Source organism: Trichosurus vulpecula, chromosome 8, assembly GCF_011100635.1.
Source record: "Trichosurus vulpecula isolate mTriVul1 chromosome 8, mTriVul1.pri, whole genome shotgun sequence".
Classification (NCBI taxonomy): domain Eukaryota; kingdom Metazoa; phylum Chordata; class Mammalia; order Diprotodontia; family Phalangeridae; genus Trichosurus; species Trichosurus vulpecula.
This window is the reverse complement of record NC_050580.1, coordinates 236,383,939-236,406,234: the sequence shown is the minus strand read 5'-3', so window position 1 is coordinate 236,406,234 and position 22,296 is coordinate 236,383,939. Positions and strand designations below refer to the sequence as shown.

Sequence of the window (22,296 nt, the reverse complement as noted above, 5' to 3'; positions counted from 1 at the left end):
TACGGGTACCTATTTCTATGGAAAAAACATGTTTCAAGTTCTAAATAATGGACTTAAAAATTAATTTCTGGAATATATCCCTGTCTCTAAGTCAAAGTCACCTACATTGGCATAATCTCTGCAACTAAATTGTAAGCTCCTTGAAGCTAAGCGGCAGGGCTTTTACTCTTTTGGCATTCTGTATAACTCCTGATAGCACTGAACAAATAGGAAATGCTCAGCAAATATTTGTTGATTTCATTTTCTTGATGAAATAAGACCAATGCCTTGATTTCCATCCCCCTTTATTCCTATTTTTTCAATGTCAATTCATTTTAAATCCAATGGACTCTTGGCACCCTTTTCCTCTTTCCTTTCTATTTCTATTAATATTAAATACTGGAGAACTGAAAGCAATATTGTTTCCCCAAGTGTGCTCAACATTTTTGGCTTTAGGTATAGATTACAAACAACAAGAAAACTCTCTGGACAGAAGTTACAGCTGTTCAATGTTAACTATGAGTTGCAGTCACATGGCGCTCTAAGGAGAAAGAGTACTGCACAAACAATAGGCTAAAAGGATAATTGAACTAGTTTCAAATTATGATTTTTTTTTCCCAACGGGAATGAATAAATATGTTAGAATTTATTTTATCAGGGAAGGATTAGTAATTGCAAATAGGAAGAGGTCCTTTTGCCATATTGATAGAAGCTACGATGGGGTAGCTCCATAGTGAACTAAACCGATTTTTGTAATTGTCTTAATCTTTTTGATGTATGTATGACCTGTCCAAGGACAGTACCGAGAAAGTAGGGGGAGGGAGCAAGCAAAAAAATTTTAGGTACTTTCAACTCTGGGTTTCAACACCTATAGTCTGAAGTTGACCTATGAGACCAAAGCACCACCTAGTGGGTAACGACAGGAAATAACGTAGCCCTATTGATTTAGCAAACAGCTGCTTCCTCCCAACTCTGCAGTCTTTCTGTCTGGTGGGTTTACAAATGTCTCACAAAATAAATGCCCAAACAAGTTAACTGCAGACATGCAAAGAAAGAACAAACAACAACTCCTTTTATTATCTCCTAAGCCTAATAACACAAACACTTGAGGCCTCTACGTAAATAGAGATGGGTGGGTTGAAAACCATCTGGAGAAAATATTCCTTGCCAAGTACCCTCTTATAGCAGTAAATTCTCATTGGCTGAGATTTCTGGCCGTCTATACTTCACGTTCTATGGATTCCAACTAATTCCCTTTGGAAAGGTCGGTAATATCACAAGTCAGCTTCCTTGTAGACTAACTCTTACTTCTTTCTTTAACACAGTGTTATTCCATGAAGGCAGATTTCCTCTAAGGTAGATCATCTCTCCCTGTTGACTATTTAATTACAGAATCTCAGAGCTGGAAAAATACCTTAGAGATGCCTTAGCAGAATATATACTTTTTAAAAATATATATTTGTTTATTTTATTTCTAATTTATGGAATAAAACAAGCACTTCCATAACATAGCATAATATAACAAAAATAATATATTTATTAGCAAAAAAATATATATACTTAAGTAGATATCTCTTCAACATCCCTGACAATTGCTCATCTGTCCAGCATTTGGAGACCCCCCAGTGATGGAAAGCATACTACCTCCTGAGCAGCCCACTTTCCTTCTGGACAGTTCTGATTTATACAGTGGATGTTTTTCTTACCAAAAGTCAAACCTTGCCTCTCCTCAACTTCAAATCACTGCCCCTAGTTCTGTCTGGCCAAGCTAAACACTTCTAAACCTTCTTCCACATGTGGACACTTCATATACTTCATATGTATGACAATCAGAATGTTTTAAGGATGAGAAATCAGATTTCAAAGATTTTCTTTCAGATTTCATTATATTTAAGGGAGTGACTGTCACTCTCACCTGTTACAGAGAACATCACCTCAAGAAGACTACATGTCCTATTCAGAAAGTTCTATTGATCTGAGTCAGAAATAGATGTCAGGTCAATATTCTCAAATTCATAGTCAATGAATTAAGAAAAATAGTCTTTCTTTCTTACTGTATCTTACAGATGACTCTAAGCAAATCATAAAACATACCAAAAATGAAGATAAGAATGAATTATTTTAGTAGAGAAGTGGATCCCACCTAGAAGAGGTATAGGAAGGCCTATCAGTCTTCCAGATTAACCCTAAGTGAAACGTAGAATTTGATATCAGCGATGGTGCTGAAGGCCTATAATTCTGCTGTCTCTTTTCATATTATTCATCACTGAGGACAGTTTAATAAACTTCTATGTAAGTTATCAGCAGAGCCCCAAGGAATTTGCCTGTTTGAAGCGGAGTCAGGAGGGATTTGTTCCCCAGATGCTTACAAAAATTTAATAGCATATAACTATCCTGCAATCCATGTGTGTGTGTGTGTGTGTGTGTGTGTGTGTGTGTGTGTGCATTAGTTTATATAGTTTTCTACCAATGGCAGCCTTCATTTAACTCCAAGGCAAAACAGAGAGGATAAACCATGAGCATTTATAACAAAGAGACAGATGGCTGAACCAGTCACCTGTCTGCAGAAATTGTTCAGAAGAGGGGGAGGGAGGAAGGGAGTAAGCAACAGAGACTGAAAAAGAAAAGACATACACACTCTGCTTATAAGATTAATTTCAACCACAGCAGCAAGAATGGGGGAAAGGACAGGATTTCACAAATATCCCCATCAGAGATAGATGACACGAAATACTCCCATTTGATAATGATGGATGATCCTTGTTCTGTATTCTGTAATATGAGTAACCAGCCACCCCTACAAGGCACCTCCAAAAGCACCTCTAGAGAAAGGAAGGGTCTCTCTTGCCCAGATGTGACAAGTGGATTTAATCATGCGTGTAAGTAAAAAGTCACTGCAGTTTAGGACTGTTTCATTCAAATACCTATGTACCAGTTGTAAATGGCCTTTACTTGATCCTTAGAAACTAGACTGTCCTTTATAGAACAAGATTTCTAAACATTTCCTGGGAAAAACACTTCTATTTATGAATTTATTTTCCTGGGGAAGTCAGTTATTCCTGGAGTATTGTTTTCCCAGGATTTAATTACCCCTACTTAAAATCGTATTTCCATAATATATCTATATATACACACATATGATATGTGTATATATACATATATATGTGTGTGTGTGTGTGTGTGTGTGTATGTATGTGTGTGTGTGTGTATGAAGGGATGGTATATGAGAGTATGGGTGTGGTGTGCATATTGCCACATCTCCTATTAGAGCTCAGGTAATACAAACTCAGACAAGTGAAAAGACTGAGAGATAGAATTTCTGAGTAATTAATAATCAATTTATTAATTAGGTTAGCAGATAATCAATAAATTGATGGTCAGTGGTCTTCCTTGGTAAACAAAGACAAAGAGGATAGAGATCATCAAATGTTTAAATACCTTTGGAAAAGTGGGTGCTCCTGACAGGTGGAGATCAACCTTGATTGCTGAACAATCAATGAGAGGGTGGAGATATTAATGAGGAGGTGAGCTAAAAGTCTTCAGCAACTTAAGGCTGAAAACGTGACTTGATCATGAAACTCATCCACCTCCAGCAATCTGGACATAGGAATCCATCTTTACCCAGACCACTCTGGTTAGTTTTCTCCTTCATAAGTTGGGTCACCCTAAATTCTAATGGAGGATCTACAAGGGCATAGACTTACTTCCTGAGGGCAAGAATTCACCTAGATTAGACTCTGTTTGTAAGGTCTTCTAGTTGGGTGAGGTCCCACCTAAGATTGCAGAGTTGTACCCAGAGGATTTGAGTAATCTTATCTATCAGTAATGTCCTTCTGAGACTGACTGACTACCTACAAGGGCTGGTCCCTGAATGAGGAAATAAAGGGAAAAGACTTAAATTCTAATTTAATAATTGGTTATTAATATAACAGAAAATAATAATTTATCTCAATACCCAGGTGAGAGTGATTGCCAGTCTCACCACTATACACCCATTATACTGTTCCAGATCTTAATTAACAAACAAATAACCTTCCTCAGAAATTTACTACCAAGTATGAAACCAAAATTTGATATATATTCAATGGTAAATAAGGACAGAAATAAGTTTACTTACTCTGATTCATAAAAAGGGTTTTTTGGGTTTTTTTTATTTTTAAGTTTTTTAGTATCAAAGGTATGAATATGAATTTTTGTGTCAAAGAACAGGATAAAGAAAAAAAAAGCATGATTCCCCAGAGTAACCATCTGGATTCATTAGAAGACAAAAGGAAGATTATAGTAGCCTGAAACTGAATGTTGAGGGATGATTCACTGAACAGTCTCTACCATATCTAATTAATCGAGGCTTGCGTGAGAAATTGCCAGGACTCACTGTGGTCATCTGAACCAAATATAATTCTGGAATTTGTTCTGTCCCCTCATCAATTATTTTTTAGGGGGGAGGGAGAAAGCAAGGGAGATGTACTTACTGACAAGCTCAGAAGAATTTGAAGGTTTGTGTTTTAAAAAGGATACGAAATTGTTTTTCAAAACTTTAAAAAATATCAGATGGTTTACTATAGTTGTATATGAATAAAATTACTATCCCCAGAGCCAGAAGAAGGATAGATTAATGCACCCATTCTCAACCCATAATATACTTATTTAATGCGATGAAATAAGAAATTGATTTCCAAACATCAGAGATGAGACAGAGTTTCACAGAACAGGAAGCAATGGATGGGTTATGATATGCCTTGCTGAAAAGAATATTCCCGCCGAAGAAATTACAGATCTGAATATGTGAGTATCATGCATGAGAGAACACAGACAGGAGTGGGATAGCAAGACAAAGCATAGATGCATTTCAATCTTGATCCATGGCTGGAATACCTGGAGGGGTAACCAGCACAAAACATCCCCAAGAGAAGCAACATAAAATGTACCCTTAAACCAACTTTGTAATTTGGAATGTCATCATAATACAAAAAACTAAATGAGGCAGGTTCAACCGAAGAGGAAAGAAGACACTGAGACACAAGGTCCCATCAGGAAATACCCTGAGACACTGTCTATCTTGTGGACAATGTACAGACACTACTGGAGAGGTTATCCCCAGAGGTAAGGAGGGTTAATGAAGATTTAGAAAGTTATGAAAAATTGGCTAAAACCAAAGTGTAGGAGCTTGTTGTTTAGTTTTCTACGATAATTCTGCCAATTGACAGCTTCTTGTCTTCTAGCTATTAGAATGGTTGGTGTGCATAGAGGAAGATGTTAATTCACTCTTTTCCCGATGCTACCAAAGTAATAGATACTGGGATAAGGAGAAGCGATATAGACCAAAGGACTAGATGGAGGAGGCCTCTTTTTGTTGTTATATGGAAAAGTTCTCTCAATTTGAAACAGGCCAATCTTTTAAAAATGTTATTGAATTTCCAAAGTGAAACTAATGGCCATTATACCTAGAACAGAGCTTGGAATTCAGGTGTGATTTTGCTCCCAGACCTCAGAAAGAACTGAGGGGCAAGATATTTAGAAGCTAGCAAGGGAAAAGTAATTTTTATTTTTATTTTTGGCCAGCCAACCTTATGTGTGACTTGATTAGCAAGGAAGTAAAAAGAAATATACAGATTAATAGAAAATAAATAGAAGGATATAGGCAGGTAGGATGGAAATTCTTTGAGGGCTGGGATTGTTCTTTTACAGTACAATCCACATAGTAGATATTTGATATTAAGCTAGTATTTAAATAGCAATTTAAGGTTTGCCAAGTGCTTCACAAATGCTATCTTATTTAATCCTCACCACCCTTGGAGGTAGCTGCTATCATTATCCTCATTTCATAGATGAGAAAACTGAGGTCTAGAGGCCCAGGGAGAAACAGTAATAAGTGCCTGAGGCTAAAACTGAACTTAGGATTTCCTAACTCCAGATGCAGGGCTCTGTGCCCTGTGGCACCTAGCTGACTCTTATGTTCAGAAATACCTCTTGATTTAACTTGAATGAAATGATGTACATAGAACTTCTGTTAGTTCTTTCTTGTTCCCAGCCAGGCCTGCATCTGCAGTCTTCTCCCTGCTTAGTGGCACCTGGAGGTTTCCTTTAGCTTCTCTGCCAGGCTGTTGACCAGAATGAGCTATGACTTTTTCCTTCCTCTATCTCACTACTAAACTAGTGATCTATACACATCTTATTCTTTCTCTCTCCCCAACATCTTGATCCTGATCTCTCTTTTCCTTTCCTATCTTTTCCTATCATTCTTGTTTTGGGGCTTTGAAACTACCAGATCACATGTCATTTTTTTTTCAAAAACTCCGAATAGGATCTATATTTTAGTGCTCTGGGGCAAAGTTCTGGTCATTCCACCGTAGTGGAATGTATTCCACCCTAATATTCTGGGAATACTCACATTGAAGAGACCACAGATGCACTGATGTATTCAACTCAATTTGCAGTTAATTTTATAATGAATTTTGCAGAAATGGTTGTAGATACATGTTTAACTTTGTGAATAATTTGTTTCAAAATACAAAAGCCATTTTAATAGATTTACATGTTCATATTGAGTCTGAAATTTCCCCCAAAGTTCAGTGCTTGCTAGTCTTCATTTAATACTATGCTCTTTGTTGAATAAAGTTGCACCAGTTTTACTGAGATTCAACCTACCTCTATGCTCTATTGGCTACTCTCCTCTACAGTAGAACTCTACTGGGAGTTGCCAGTTATGAAAGGGAATTGAATTGGACCCCAAATCCTTTCCTGGCGGTAGTGTTTATAGAACTTATTACTTCATCAAATCCTGGAAACCTAAAACTAGGGTATACACTACGGAGCTTAAAACATGTAATTTTAAGGGACATAAAAGGAAGTGCTGTTTTCTCATAAGTATTGAACTTATGATTATAAACTCATGATTACATGATTATCATATGTATGCAAATAATTTAAATAGAGGACATTAAACTTCTAAACTTTACCATCCTCAGGAGATAAAAAGTTTAAAATTACGAATAGGTTCAAGAATGATAAACCTCCCCACCGAGGGCTATTTTATTAAGGGAATATGAGAATATTTGGGGATATCATCATCTCTAATGTTCAGAGGATAACATAATGGAAAACAGGCTCTTCCACAGTACATCCCTGATGTCACTGTGAAAGACAGAAGCCTGGGATAGATGTGCTTCTCTTGAAAGGAAAAGTAGGTTATCAGAAGGACTGGAAGATTAAGGAATAGGACATGGAAGTTGTTGCTAAGTGGGATTATTTTGAAATTCAGTCAAGAAAAAAAGGTAAAAAGAGTTACGGTATCATCTCAATGTAGACTATTATTGTCTTACAGAGAACAGATTAATGAAATACTTTCAAAATTTTCCAATCGATAACACAAAAAAAATCTATTGAGACATACTATATGAGATTTGTTCAGTGTAATCCATTCACACACATGCACACCCCAACCATTTTCACTATTCATTTCAACTGGTTAATGCTACTTTACTTTCTACTCTGCCTGTCTTCCAGTCCCAAACACATATCATCAAAAGAAAATGAGAAAATCCAGTATGTCATAATATTGTAAGTTATAACTTTGTTCTCCAGGTTCTTCTTCTGACTCTTCAGACTTCTCACCCTAGAATTTCCTCTATGCTTGTGGCCTTTTCTACCTGAAGCAACATTCTGCCATGCTCCTCACCCTGCAACATGCCTTGAGATCCCCTTCTCCCATTTGTGAGGTCGCCCAACCTAGAACCTCCTCTTGATGTGTTCCTCCTAACTCCTCCTCTTTTTTGATTAATAAACTAAATAAAAGGAAGTGAGATAAACAATTCTCAAGTGAGACCCTTTATATATTATGGTAGAAGGAATATCCACCATAGTCCCCTGCCATGTGAACTAGGCTAGGTCTTTTCCTTTAAAGGTACTAAAACTACCTTAGGAACTTAATTGGTTCAGGAGACTAAAGGCTCCTCCCTGATGCTTGACCTTTGGACCACGATGAACAACTCAGAGGCAGCGGAACTGCGTTGAACTGAATCAAGGCTGCATTCCCACTGCATGTCCTTGTAGAATATCCTTCCCCTGTTTCGGTGAAGTAAATCTCTCATGGATGGACTAGGAGCATGTCCTTTCTGTCCAATGTCAAACCCAAACGGGGGACTGAACTGCAACACATATAAACTTACCTTGCCTAAAATAGCTGATCCTTTTCTCTTTATGCAAAATACTATTCCACATAACACTTCTCTGGAATCATATGTACAAAGTATTCTCAGAATGCTCAGCTTACAAGAAAATGAAAATGTCTTTCAGGAGACCACCACCTTTTCTGAAACATATCCAGTAGTCAGACATCATCCATCCATCTGTATGATCTGCTTCACAGGTACCAAGTAGCTCCCTGTGATTTGCCCCCTTGGGGCTGATTATCTAAATAACTGTGGTTAAGATTTTTGTCTAATCCCCCAGTGTTCAACAGCTGGACCTATTATATAAGACTCCTGGGCATGTGATGCTACAGAGTCTCAGATCCACATTCCACTAAACTCCACTGGAGATCCATATGCAGTCACCTTCTAAATGACAGGCAATAATTAGCGTATTAGACAGCTCTGGTAATGAATGAGAAGAATCTTCCCCACGGTGCCCTGTTTCTCTCTGCCTATGTTTTTCCTCTGTTGAGTGTGACATTTCAAAAAAGGGTCAAAAGGGTGACTATGTGCTTCATTCCATCTGGCTTCATGCTAAAGAAACAAACAAACAAGGATCACTGGGACAAGAGGTTGTCTGGTTCTGCCCTAACATTCTCATATTCATAATGATTCTGGGGCTGATTATGAAATGAAGCTCTGTAAATAGACTTCTGTGATAGTTAAATAAGATTATTTTACTATCTTGCACCTGCTTTGAAAAGAAAATGAAAAATTTCATTAATTTAAGACCAGTTAGCCTGTTTTTAGGTAGCAATGGCATGTGGGAATTTTGAGGAGACTAAAAAATTGTTTGTGTGGGCTTTAGACTTTGCACGTGACAAACGAAGGAAATCCCCCAGCATTTAGTCTGCTAAATTCAAACCACATCCAAAGTATGTCATTTAAGCCTGAATATAGTTAATTCAACTTTGGACATTCAGAATATGAGACACCAATGAGACTTGCCCTATAGACAACTAGAAACACCAGACTAGAGCACAGCTCTAGAAGAATAGGGACCTCATCTCCATGGACCTCATCTTTTCCCTTTCCACTGCTTTTCTAAGGTGGTTTCTCAACCCATCATCGTTTTCATTTTTTTTAAATTTCAAATTTAACCAAAGTCTCCAAAAAAGAGAAAGAAATAAAAGGAAAAAAAAGAAAATTTCCATATACAAATTAGAAAAGAAACATGAATCTCTATTATATAGTTTACTTAAAAATATGTAATAATTCAACATGTTACTTTCAAAGCTTTCCTGCTTATCTATGCTTTCTTCTGAACCTTCTACTGTACTCTTATACTAATTAAAAATATATTAATGACCCTCTTTTCCTTGTTTTCCTAACCCTAATGCTAGTTTTCCTTTCTCTTCCAAATTATCTCCCCAAAGGAAAAAAAAATCTTTGTAACAAGTAAGCATAGTCGAGCAAAGTAAATTCACACATTTGTCACATTTGTGCATTTCCTTCAACATATGGAGAAAATAACCAATAGTTCAGACTTCAGGTTGGTAGCAGTGCTACACTACTATCAGGAGATCACATAGTTCATTATCAGATTTTAGATGAAGGATGTGGGTTCAAATTCTAGTCCGACCACTTGCTACCTGTGTGATCTTGGACAAATCACATTAACTTCTCTGGTCCTCTGAGAGAATGAGACCAAACAATCCCTGAGGTTCTTTCTAGCTTAAATCTATGACCCTAAATTTCTTAATATTCCATTAATCAAAAAGGAATGCTGTCCACATTCATATTTTTGCTTCCCCTCTAGTTCCTTGCCTTCATCAGTATGAATGAAAAATCAGTAACCAAAATACTCCACAAGTGGGATTATATCTATATCCAGGTATCACTAAGGAAAAGAAATAAGCCAAAAGCAAACTGTTACCCCACACTGGGAAATAGCTCTAAGATTTGGCAATAGCTGGGTTTACTGTTCATTACTTTTATACAAATGGAAAATGCACTGAATTAATGCAAACTGAAGTTAAATAAGTTAAATGTATACAACGCATATATGTTCATTGTGGGTATTGAAAGATAGAAACTAACAATATGAAAAACAAATATTTTCCCTTGGAAAAACTGCTTTTCTCCATCCCCACTGAATTTGTATTTCTGCTAGACTTTTTATTCTAAGTCCTGTGACAAAAGACAGGTGTATATGAATACATGTGACTGATTGCCAGTCCCATTTTGAATGGCCTTTTCTCTGTGCCAGGCCATGTATATAAGTTGAATTAGGTTTTCTCTTCAGTTCCAGTGCGAGGCAACCATATGGGAACTGGTGGCAGGAGAAAAATGAGAGATCATATTCTTTTAAAAAACACAAAAATGGCTCTTCCCTGCCAATACTCTTCTTCAGAGAAGAAAAATCAGCCAGACTTAGGACCCAGAAGCACAGGGGATACCTCCTGCCAACTGACTTCCAATGCAGCTAAATGTTTGATCTGTGGCCCAGGCAGGCATGTCAACCTTATGATTACAGGACATACCTGTTTGCCAATTGATTACCTGCAATGAAATCAAACCTCTAAAGCTCTATGAAAACCTGGAACAAATGTGCTGGGAGGCAAAATTAGTTTTAAGGCAACTTTAAAAGTGGCTGTACAAATGAATAAAGAATGTAATAGATAGGATGCTGGACATAAAGTCAAAAAGACTTGAGTTCAAATTCTACCTTAGACACTTATTAGTTCTATGACCCTGGCAAATCACTTACACTCTCTGAGCCTCAGTTTCTTCCTCTGCAAAATGAGGATAATAAACAATAATCACCTCACTGGGTTGTTGTAAAGATCAAATGAGATAATATATTTAAACACTTCGCAAAACATCAGGCGCTATATAAATGATGGCTGTTATTATTTTTAAGAAATTTATTTTAGACTCAATGTTATTTTTAATAATAATAAAAGAAACTAAAACACATACTATTCTCTTTACCTGGAATGCACTTTGATCTCAATTTTGTGTCTAATTTTATCTGCCTGTCAGTATATAATTCAAATCCCATCTCCTCTATGAAGTTCACCCTAATCCCACCATCTATATTCTCTTTTTAAAAAAAATTTTGGAGGGGGGAAGGCAGGGCAATTGTGGTTAAGTGACTTGCCCAAGATCACACAGTTAGTAAGTGTGTCAAGTGTCTGAGGCTGGATTTGAACTCAGGTCCTCAAGGGCCAACTGCTCTACTCACTATGCCACCTAGCTGCCCCTCTTATCCCACCATCTTTCCCTCCTCTGAATTCCCATAGATATGTATACCTTTCCTATGGGACTTAGCACATTCTTCCCATTATAGTTAGTTCATATCATAAGATCATAGAAGTTGACCTGGAAGGAAAATCAGAGGTCATCTGTTGGTTCAACCCTCACACTTGTGTATATCTATCAGTTTCTTTACCAGGCCATAAGATCTTTGAGAACAGTGATCCTGCTTTATTCATCCTTGTATTCCTCCTCAGTGTCCCTCAAACAATGCTTTGCTTGGAGTAGGTGTTCAATAAATGTTTGTTGAATAAGTGAAACAAAATTTTACCATGATGGTTATAAAAATGTCTTGCCAAACTCTGGTTCTCCATTTAATTTGATTCCACTGAATATGTAGTACTCTTCATAGGGAGCGAGATCAAAACCAAATGCTGTCATTTCCTATTCACCCTCCTGAGAATAATTCTGGAGAGAAAGTGAGTTTCATTGAATAGCCTTTTAAAGTCAAACGAAAGGAAAATCTGACCCAAAGTGTGGGAATTTCGTGGTATTTACATATTTTATATTTCTCAGAATCTACAGCATCAAAGGTTTTCCATTTCCTCAAGAAAACCCGTAGAAATGCTTTTCTTCTCTACTTCATTATGCTTATTAGTTTTAGTGAAATCTCATCACATGAAGTAAGCCTCTACATCTTCGTGTATGAGCATGACATAGAGAAAAGAGACCGGAAAGTTTAGTAAAGTGGTTATTTTCCATCATAACTTAAGTGAGCAAACAACCAAAACAACCCACTTAAAAATCAGTAGGTATGTGGATGCCGCCTTCTACACAGATGATTCTTGTCAAGAATGTGCAAGAGAAAGAGACAAACAATGACCATAAAATTTCCAATTTCACTTAGAGAGGAAAGAAAGCATCCCTTGGCCACATGTCTCCTCATTATACGTGCCACAAGGGAAAATGCTCACTTCCTTGTCGAGAAGATGACTGGCTTAGGGGGAAATTCCAGGGCTCTCACAATGGAATTCTGGGAGCTAGTGATAGGGCTCACACATCCCAAATGCAAAGCCTACTTCAGAAGCTGTGTTAATTTAGGACTCTGATGTAGAACCTCTAAAAATTTCTGTGAGAGGCATTGAATTTTTCTTGAGATCTATACCATCCCTTATAAGTATAGTTCCCAGCCATTTCGAGGGAACATGTAGCCCAAGCTAACTCACACTTGGCACATGCCCAGAAAGATAAATTAACATAAGTCCAATCTTGAAGGGGAAAATAAGTCAAGAAAGGTCACTTGAAGCTCAAATATTCAAGCTTCACAGGAACGTAGCAGAGATAATTCTATTCATTTTACTTTGTTGATAATTATGGTTTCACAAGCTAAATTGTATACATATGCAGAAGGCATTTTTTTTTAAATTGCCAGCTGGAGGAGCCACTTCCTTCTCTCCTAAAGACTAGTTCACCAAATCAATCATGCATAGCTTCTGGGGCTCACAACAGGTCAATCTTACCTTAACCTCACAATATATAACATTGATTCATTCTATTCAAATGTTAGCTCTAGTTGCTGTATATAACATTGTCAGATTTTTTAATTCTCTTGGAAGATAAAGAATTAGCCATGGAATTACAGTCCCTAGATTTATCCTAAATTCACCCAATCCCAGTGAGAAGTCTGGCTTGTTGGATGATTTAGGCTTCCAAATTCAACCCAACCCTGCCTCTTATTCTGCCAAGGAACAAATTGGCTTCAGACTCATATTCCAAGGGTACAAGTAGGAAATTAAAGATAATGTTAAAGATTATAAAATGAAAACTGTAATAAAAAAAGCAATAGGAATAAAATATTGCCCAAGGGTTCAGTGAGTTTTAATGGCTATAGGATGGTGACTCATTTTGACGGAAGCATTTCACAATTGGCAGCAATATTTTAAACCATAAGCCACACAAATATGGCATATTGCCCTTACTCCAAAGCAGTCAATATGGTTAAAGTTCTAATATACTCAGAGATCCACAAGAGATCCTTGGGCTAAGATTGCCCAAACTCTATAACCATGTTATTTAATCCATACAATATTTGCATAAGGGAAATATTATACTAAGAAGAAAAAACACATGAGGAGAAGAAATGAACTACCCAATGCTGAATAGGGAGATAGTGTCAGAATCAAAATTCAGAAGGTTTTGACATGAAGACCGTAAAGGACAAGTTAACAATTAACTACCCTAATGGCTAGCAGTAAACAGGGCACCTCATATATTTTGTCATCTTTTCCTCCACCCCCTTAATTTTCACTTTAGGGGTTCAGAAATTACGCAATAGGGTGATAAGGGTTAAAGTAACATGAAGAAAAATGGGGGAGTGTAGCTACACTATTGTGGTAAAGTGAGTGGAAAGTAATGCATATGAATCAGGAAGACCTGGATTTGAATCCCACTTGTGATATTTACTAGTGGGATGAACGTGGGAAAGTCACATTATATCTATGAGCCTCAATTTTCTCATCTATAAAGTAAAAAGAATGATGCTTGTGGTACCTACCTTAGAAGGGTATTGAGAAGAACAAATGGGACAATGTGTGCAAAGCCTTCTGTAATCCTAAGAAGTGCTCTATAAATGTCAGCTACTATGATTATTAATAACCCTATTTTCCAGGCCAAGATAAAACAGTTCATGCATTCTTTGCCTTTGGGTATGAAAGTCTTTATAGGAAATGATCAAGGCTACATTGAAGAAAGCAAAGAAACATATGACTAACACATGACTAGCAAAGCATATGCAAAAATTGTTTCTTGCACTCCAATAATCTCAGTAGGTTATTAACATCACTATCAATAAGTAATGAGCCAGGCACGTTAGAAACAAATGGTCATAATTAAACATGAGCAATAAAGATCTTCAAGTAAATCAAGCTAGAGATAGATAAAAATGAAACTCAGGAGGTCACAAATTCCAGCAACCCATAATAAACCAAGACAAGCATAGGGTCCTTAGGAAAAGTAACTGACTATTCATCTGAAAACACAGTTCCAAGTGTTATCACAAGTTTCTAGTCACAAACACCTCCCTCTCTCATGGGAGCTGCCCCTTTGGAAAACAAATTACAAACAGACTTTCAATCTTATTGGATGCTTTCTTTGTAGTGAATAGGGTGAAAAAAATAAATGATTTTGATGATAATGATAGCTCAAAGTTGCTGCCTGTGTGACTTTGTGTAGGATACCTCCTTGCTCTGGACTTCAGTTTCCTAATTTTCAAAATGGAAGGAATGCAGTACAGGAAAGGGATTAGATGCCACCTAAGCATGCTTGCAATTATAGATCTTGTAATTTTATATGGCATTTTAAAAAAGCACTTTAAATATATTTTCTCATTTGGTGAAATCATGAAACTCTAGTAACTGACTTAAGTAGAATTAACAAAACAATGAATCAATTAGAAAGTGTTTAGTCAAACTTCTGAGTATTTGTTTTGATGACTCAGAAAACTAATCCAACATTCCATTACGAGCATGAGCGTTATAACAATTTAAATACTGGTGATATTACATTACATTTACTTGTGTTGTATGCAAATACATGGGAGAAGGGTTTAAACAGTTCATATATTCAGGGAAATAGAGTGCTAAACTTGAAAAGTAGTTGAATGAAGGTCAAGGGAGGGAAAAACAGAAGTGATTTTGTGATTGGAGTGTTCTCTAAACCACTTGGACAGAAAAAGAAAGCAGATGAGGTGTTTTGTAAATAAATATATGTCATGGGGACATGATATAGAAGTAATGAGAGGCTTTACTTATCCAGACATCTACTGGAGCTCTTTCCCACCCCACCCCCCAAATACAGAGCAGCTAAAAACTTCTAAACCTGCCTTAGTAATAATTTTATCCTTTAAAAGGCAGAGAATAGAGAGTAATTGGTTGTTAGGGTTTAATGATGGGAACCATGGGGGAAGTGGACATTCTATCACAGAGTGTGGGACAATAGAGAGGAAATCTGAGCATATCCTGACATACACCCTAGATTTTAGGAGAGCAGAATTCAAAGGGTTCAAAGGAAGGATATTAGGATAACTGATAGTAGGGTGCCATAAACCAAAATGTGTCAGGGGACATCTACCCTGCAGGGATGGGAGATACTCATTTCCACAAAGGAGAACAACTACAATGAAGAGAAAGATTGGGATTTGTTTGGAGACCAATGTGGATATACAGGGAATTTACCGATCGATTTAGGTTAGAAAAAAGAAATGTACAGAGTATAGAAATCAGTCTAGGTACCAGAAGATGAGTATCAACATGTCACAGTTATGTAAAAATCTTATGAGCAATGTTAAAACGTCGAGTGAGTTTATACTCCGAAGGAAAGCTAAGAATGAGAGAAAGGCTTTGTGTGTTTGTTGTTTAGCTACATTTGGGAGAAAAGGGATCAGACCTTTGCTTCGCATATGGGATGATAACTGACAACTGGAACAAGGCAGAGCTACTCACAGAAAAAGTGACCTTTATACTGGAAGTGACAGAGCAGAAATGACTAACAGGGAGTTGATAATTAAGATAATTAAGGAGATAGTATGAAAATTAGCTGCCCTTGATGAATTCAAGTCACCTGGATCACATGAACTACCTCTTTGGGTCCTGAAAGAATTGGCAGATGTGACTACTAAGCCCCTTTAAGTGATATTTGAAAGATCATGGGAGAACTGTCACAGCATTGGAAAAGAGTAAATGTCCAAATTTTCAAAAAAGGAAAGAGAACAGAGTCTGAAAACCATAGGGCAGTGAAGTTGATTTCAATTCCTTAGAAAATTCTAGATATATCATTAAAGAGATGGATGGCCACATTTAGCTAGTAGACAAAAATATACATGTATGCTCATCAAATTTACAGATGAGGTAAGGATAATAAGGAAGCTAACACAGTAGATGACGTAATCAGAATCCAAAAGGATCTCGATAAGCTAGAATATTGGACTAAGTCTAACATGAGGGAATTCAATCATCATAAATACTTCCTTTTATGCATTGTCACCCCTCATAAGACTCCTCAAGGGTAGGGGCTGTCTTTTACCTTTCTTTGTGACTTCAGCACTTAGCACAGTGACTGGCACATAGTGGAACCTTAGTAAGTATTTATTGACTAAATGTGGACTTACACTTGGCTATAAAAATATCAGCTTGCTAAGTATAAAACAGGTAAGGCATAGATAGACATTAGTTGGTCTGAAGAAAAAGATCTCAGAGTTTTAGGGAAATAGAAACTGAAGATGAGTTAGCAGTATAATTTTATAGCTGAAAAAGCCAACAAAGGCAGTGATCCTTGAAGCATAAGAGTTCTACTCTCAAGGAGCTTACATTCTAAAGTAAAACAGCAAATGGCTATATGTAGCCCCTGTCCCAAAGCCCTTTGTTAAGGGACTCTCTCTTTATTGATGGAGTGGAAGGTCCTCCCCTATGTGTGGGTGGGGCAGAGTTGGTAGACTCTCCAAGCCAGTCTTCTTGGAGTACAATCTGCTTCCAGCTTGGATAAAGAGAAGATGGAAGAAGCCAACCCCACTTCAGATTGCTGAGGGATTAGATTCTGGGAAGACATGAGCTGATAGTCTTCATCACATCCCTATCCCCAGCCATCTACTTTAGAGGCTTTGGGGTCTTTCCCTTTGGGTGAGATTAAGGGTGCTGTTTCTTGGTTGAACAGAATTATCTTGTTCCCAATGGGAGAGTTCCCTCATGCTGTATTGTCTGGAATATATTTTCCTAGGTATACCTCTTCTGATTTCTGTTTTGCTCTGGTTTGGATAAATGACTTCCTTGCTATTCACTATGTTCATTGTGGAATTGGTATTGAGTGGGAAGGGAATCAAGTCTTAGATAGTTTGGGGTACTCATTCCCCCCAAAATGACAAAGTGACATCTAAATGGAATGATCATTTCCCCTTTCTTGTTGCTCAGTTAATTTTCACTTGTGTCCGACTCTTCATGACCCCATTTGGGGTTTTCTTGGCAAAGATACTGGAGTGGTTTACCATGTCCTCCTCCAGCCTATTTTAAAGATAAGGAACAAGGTAAACAAGGTTAAGTGACTTGCCCAGGGTCACAGAACGAGTAAGTGTCTGAAGCCAGATTTGAACTCAGGAAAACGAGTCTTCTGACTTCAGGCCTGGCACTCTATCCACTGTGCTACCTCATATCCCCTCATATCCCCTTAGATGAACAATATTTAAGAGAGCAGACAGATATAATTGTAGTCTGTTACCCCTCTTCCCTTTGAGAAGAACAGAGTGATGGCCTCTGCCCACAACCTCCTATTTTCCTTCCTGGCAGGTATGAAATCCTCCTTTGGATAAGGGTGGAGGAAGAAGAGCTTCCAGATGTCTCTTCTGCCTCTCTTCAAGCCACTCACAAGGAGAGTATCCTCTCCGACAAAAGTAGAGTTTCACCATCCATGTGGGGCCAACTTCCATTCCTGTCATTACACACATAAACATAAGCAAAATGAAGATAAAGAGTATAAATACAAGGTAGCCTGGGGGCAAAGGACTTAGAAGTTGTTGGGCCAACAGAGGTGACGAGCAAAGGTTTTACACAGAAAGAAATGCTCAAGGGATGCCACCAAAAATCCGAATTCTATGAGATGGAGGTAAGAAGTGGTTGTATTACAGGCACAGCATACAGCCATTTCGAAGGCACAGAAAGAAGGGAGGAATACTCAGTTGTGTATCTTACCCCACAGGAAAGAAGAGGGAGGAAGAAAAAAAAAATAAAAGGGGGGGGATGACGGAGGGGAGGGCAGATGGGGGTGAAGGTAATCAAAAACAAACACTTTGGAAAGGGGACAGGGTCAAGGGAGAAAATTCAATAAAGCAGGATGGGTTGGGAAGGAGCAAAATGTAGTTAGTCTTTCACAACATGAGTGTTATGGAAGGGTTATACATAATGATACACGTGTGACCTAGGTTGAATTGCTCGACTTCTTAGGGAGGGTGGGTGGGAAGGGAAGAGGGGAGAGAATTTGGAACTCAAAGTTTTAAAATCAGATGTTCAAAAACAAACAAAAAAAAGTTTTTGCATGCAATTAAAAATAAGATACACAGGCAATGGGGCGTAGAAATTTATCTTGCCCTACAAGAAAGGAAGGGAAAAGGAGATGAGAGGGGAGGGGGGTAATAGAGGGGAGGGCTGACTGGGGAACAGGGCAACCAGAATATACGCCATCTTGGAGTGGGGGGGGAGGGTAGAAATGGGGAGAAAATTTGTAATTCAAACTATTGTGAAAATCAATGCTGAAAACTAAATATGTCAAATAAATAAATTTAAATTAAAATGAAAAAAAAAAAGAAAGAAGGGAGGAATGTCCTTTTTTTTGAGTAATAGAGAGGTCAGTTTGACTAAATCACAGAATAGGGTTGGTATTATCCAATGACGCAGGGAAAGTATGTTGGGATCAGGTTGTGTGGGGCTTTAATTCTGAACCGAAGAGTGTATATTTTACCCTAGAAGCCACAGGGAGCCACTAGAGTTCATTGAGGAGGAGAATGATATGGGATGATTTGTAGTCACAGAAAAGCAATTAAGCCACTCTGTGGAGGATGAACTAAAGGGAAGAGATGTAGAAATGTGTGTGGCTACATGTGTATAAGAAGTGATATTCAAGTATAGACATGCCGTACTTCGTGATTTACAAATGCTAACATGAGTTTCTCTTATTTTTCCTGAAGCCTGAATGGGGAATGTGGTTTTAACAGTTATGATCAATACTACACCCAACATCAAAAAAAAATAAATAAACCTACACAATAAATAAAAAGGCAAAAGACTGATCGATAACCAACAGAGTGGCTTAACAGCCACTCCAGCAAAAGTGTTTGAAAAGGTGCTTCACACTCCACGGTCTGCTCTAACCACAGCTGTTCATTATTGATCTGTTTCAAGCAAAGAACATCTATTATTACCACACCAGTGTCAGCCTGGCAATTTCTCAAACAAGTAGCCTGACCTGAATCGCCGGCCAGGAAACTACCACAAGACGGCAGCTTAAAAGAGGTCTAAGGACCTGGATAACATTGTTTCTTCCCAACCCAAAAAAAAAAAGAAAACAAGGTGACAAAAACTTGATCTGCATTGTGGGTCTAATAAGCCACAAGCCAATCCACATGGTGAAAATTCTTAAGTGGACAGAGACCACAGGTAAGCCCATAGTAACGCACTCTGAATCACAAGACAAAGGTTGCCAAAGGTGACCTAAAAGGTGACAACATTGTCAAGTCCTGCTTAAAGCTACCACTTTTTAAAAAAATGGTGCTTAAAAATGACAAAGTACTCTGGGTGTGCAGAGCACAGCAGAGGCCTAAGAGCACAGGGAGGGAGAAAATTATAAGCAAAGTGCATGGCACGGCTATGCAAACCTTGAGTCAGGTACCCGACTTGCCTGATGACATAATGGCTTCCCATAATTTTGTCACAGGAGGACAAAGGAGAGAGTTCATTACTAACAGGTTTAAAATGCAAATGAAATGGGGAGATCAAGGTTTTTCAAAGAAGGGATGAGATTTAGGATAACACCAAATACAAGATCTAAAGGATATCGAGTCATTGGGCAACCCCGGGAAAATGGATGTGTGCCAATAGGTTAATTACCAGTTCAAATTCCAACCCCTCTGTGACGTATTAGAAATGTGGTAGATGCATGAAGGTAAATGATTTGACCAGGGTCACACTTAGTAAGGGGCAGAGATGGGATATGAGGAAGAAGAGAGTAAAAATAAGAATTTGCATGGTACCAACCAAGGCCTTGACATAAGGATTTATATAGTACCAACCAGGTCCTGTGCTAAACATTTTTACAAATATTATCTCATTTGAGCCTCATAACAATCCTGAGAGGTAGGTACTGTTACTGCCCTCATTTTACAGTTGCGTAAACTGAGGTTATATGACTTGCCCAGGGTCACACGGTTAGGAAGTGTCTGTGGCAGGACTTGAACTCAGTTGCTAGTACTCTATCCACCGTGCCACCAGTTGTGTCTACATATGTAGATATTTCGTACTTGTCTTTTTACTTAAGTGGTATTTCTTCATCCAATCTTTTTAGCAGTATCCTTGAAAGCACGGTAATCACTCACTGAGATTAAGTAAAATACTAGATGGGAACTTTGCATTCCAAGGTATATGAATTCATAAAGTATTTTCCTTTGTTCTGCCTTACCGCAAACACCCAACCGATGCATGATTCATTTTGTATCTTTCTTCACTTTGTCCAGAAACTGAGTCATTTTCTGCTCTTAAAATGTACTCACAGTTACACTGAATCATATTGTTACATCAATTCAAAGAAAATTATAAAATGAAAAGTAAATCTCTTTTCATACGTAACAAGAAGAGATTACTGGATGTATTTTGGTAAGGGACACTATCTGGCCATACTTCAAAAACCTTCAAGAGAAACATAATTCAGTTCATTGGCGAGAAAAAGAAGACCCCAAACAATATCATGAATGATTTCACCCAACGCCCTAAGAAAGAGTTGCTGCTTTTTAAGATGATGATCACCTGACAAAATAGTCCAGAAGAAACAAGGTTATTTCCTCCTCCCACAGATTATTTAGTTTTTAAAAATATTAAAGAAAGTACTTGTAGAAATTCAGAACTGTTTCTCTTGAATTTTATTCACCCTAATTGAGGATACAGTCATCGTCCTAAAGTACTCAATGTTGGAGAAATTGCCTATTAGTTCAAATGCTCTACATTTATCCCTTTTGGCACACAGTTCAGAAGGCCTCCAGGTTGAAAGTCTCACAAGACATACCTATGCAACCCCTTTCTAAGCCTCAAATAACTTCTATCCTACCTATATTCAGGAAAAATCACTAACTGCCATTGGAGCTTTGCTGTCATTCTAGTCAACAGAGAAAACAATAGTAACAATTGATTATTCCCTAATGTCCCTTGCTTTTCCTTTCTTCCCCTTCTCCCACTTCTTTTTCCACTTCCTTTCTTTCTGCACTCATTTTCTTTCTCTTCCTAATGCTCTTGGTCATACTGAAGGCTACAAGAGTTTGGCAAATCCTAATTCAGGCTAAGCTACCAAAGGTTTATTGAGAATGAGCATGTAAATGTCACAGCAGGCAGAAGATTCAATATCCTGTTACATATTCTGCACATTTGTATGTGTGGCACCAGCAAATTACAACTCTTAATGAGCCAAATAGCTATAGAAAATAATAGTCTGTGAACTATGCCCATAAGGAAATGGAATTGATTTTCTAGCGAGGCTTAAAAACTGGATGGAAGGCAATTCCAAAACAGGAGTTAAAAATACATCTTGAGCAATAGCAACGTTAGTGGAGTAAGTGGAAAGCCTGCCAAGACAAACACTGAAGGATAACACTTATCTGGATGTAGAAGTTCCAATGCGTTTGATGAAAAAGCAACTCTCTTACTTTCCAGTCATGACTTACATATCTAAATAATATGTGTGCATTACAGCATACCATTAAAGCACATCTGTTTGAGATTCTACTCTTAGCTTGTCCTGCCTGTTGGTTTTTTTTAAAGGTCACACACCACTCTTCCTTGAGGAGGTTAGGCCAACAAACAAGCAAATTCTAACACTAATGATAGATAACAGGCTGTTGGAGCTCCAGGAAAACCAACATGGTGGTGCACAATCATTTCCAAAGAAGAAGCAAAACTCAATGTCCTTGAACCTGGGTATCATAAGGAAATTTCTGTGTAATGAGAAGTAAATACCAGTCACACAATCCAATTTTCTCCCTACCATCAGCTTCACTTTTTCATCGTGCGTTGGTGAATTCGTCCAGGTCGGGTCATGCTGTAGCTAGCCATAAGGCTCATGGTTACTAACACAATCTGCTCTTAGCAACAGTGGAAATAAATCCAAGGAAACAGAAAATGACCAA

The 22,296-nt window shown here is 37.8% G+C and overlaps 1 protein-coding gene across 1 annotated transcript in view; it reads right to left on the bottom strand.

Annotated features, from left to right (window-relative positions):
* Positions 1 to 17,682: 17,682 nt before the first annotated feature.
* The window catches only part of LOC118829885 (neurexin-3-like), a 44,994-nt gene continuing 40,380 nt past the window's right edge, over positions 17,683 to 22,296 (bottom strand). Inside the window, exon 8 of the mRNA XM_036736723.1 lies at positions 17,683 to 17,843. Coding sequence (XP_036592618.1) covers positions 17,683 to 17,843 — 161 coding nt within the window. The remainder of the gene's footprint in view (positions 17,844 to 22,296) is intronic.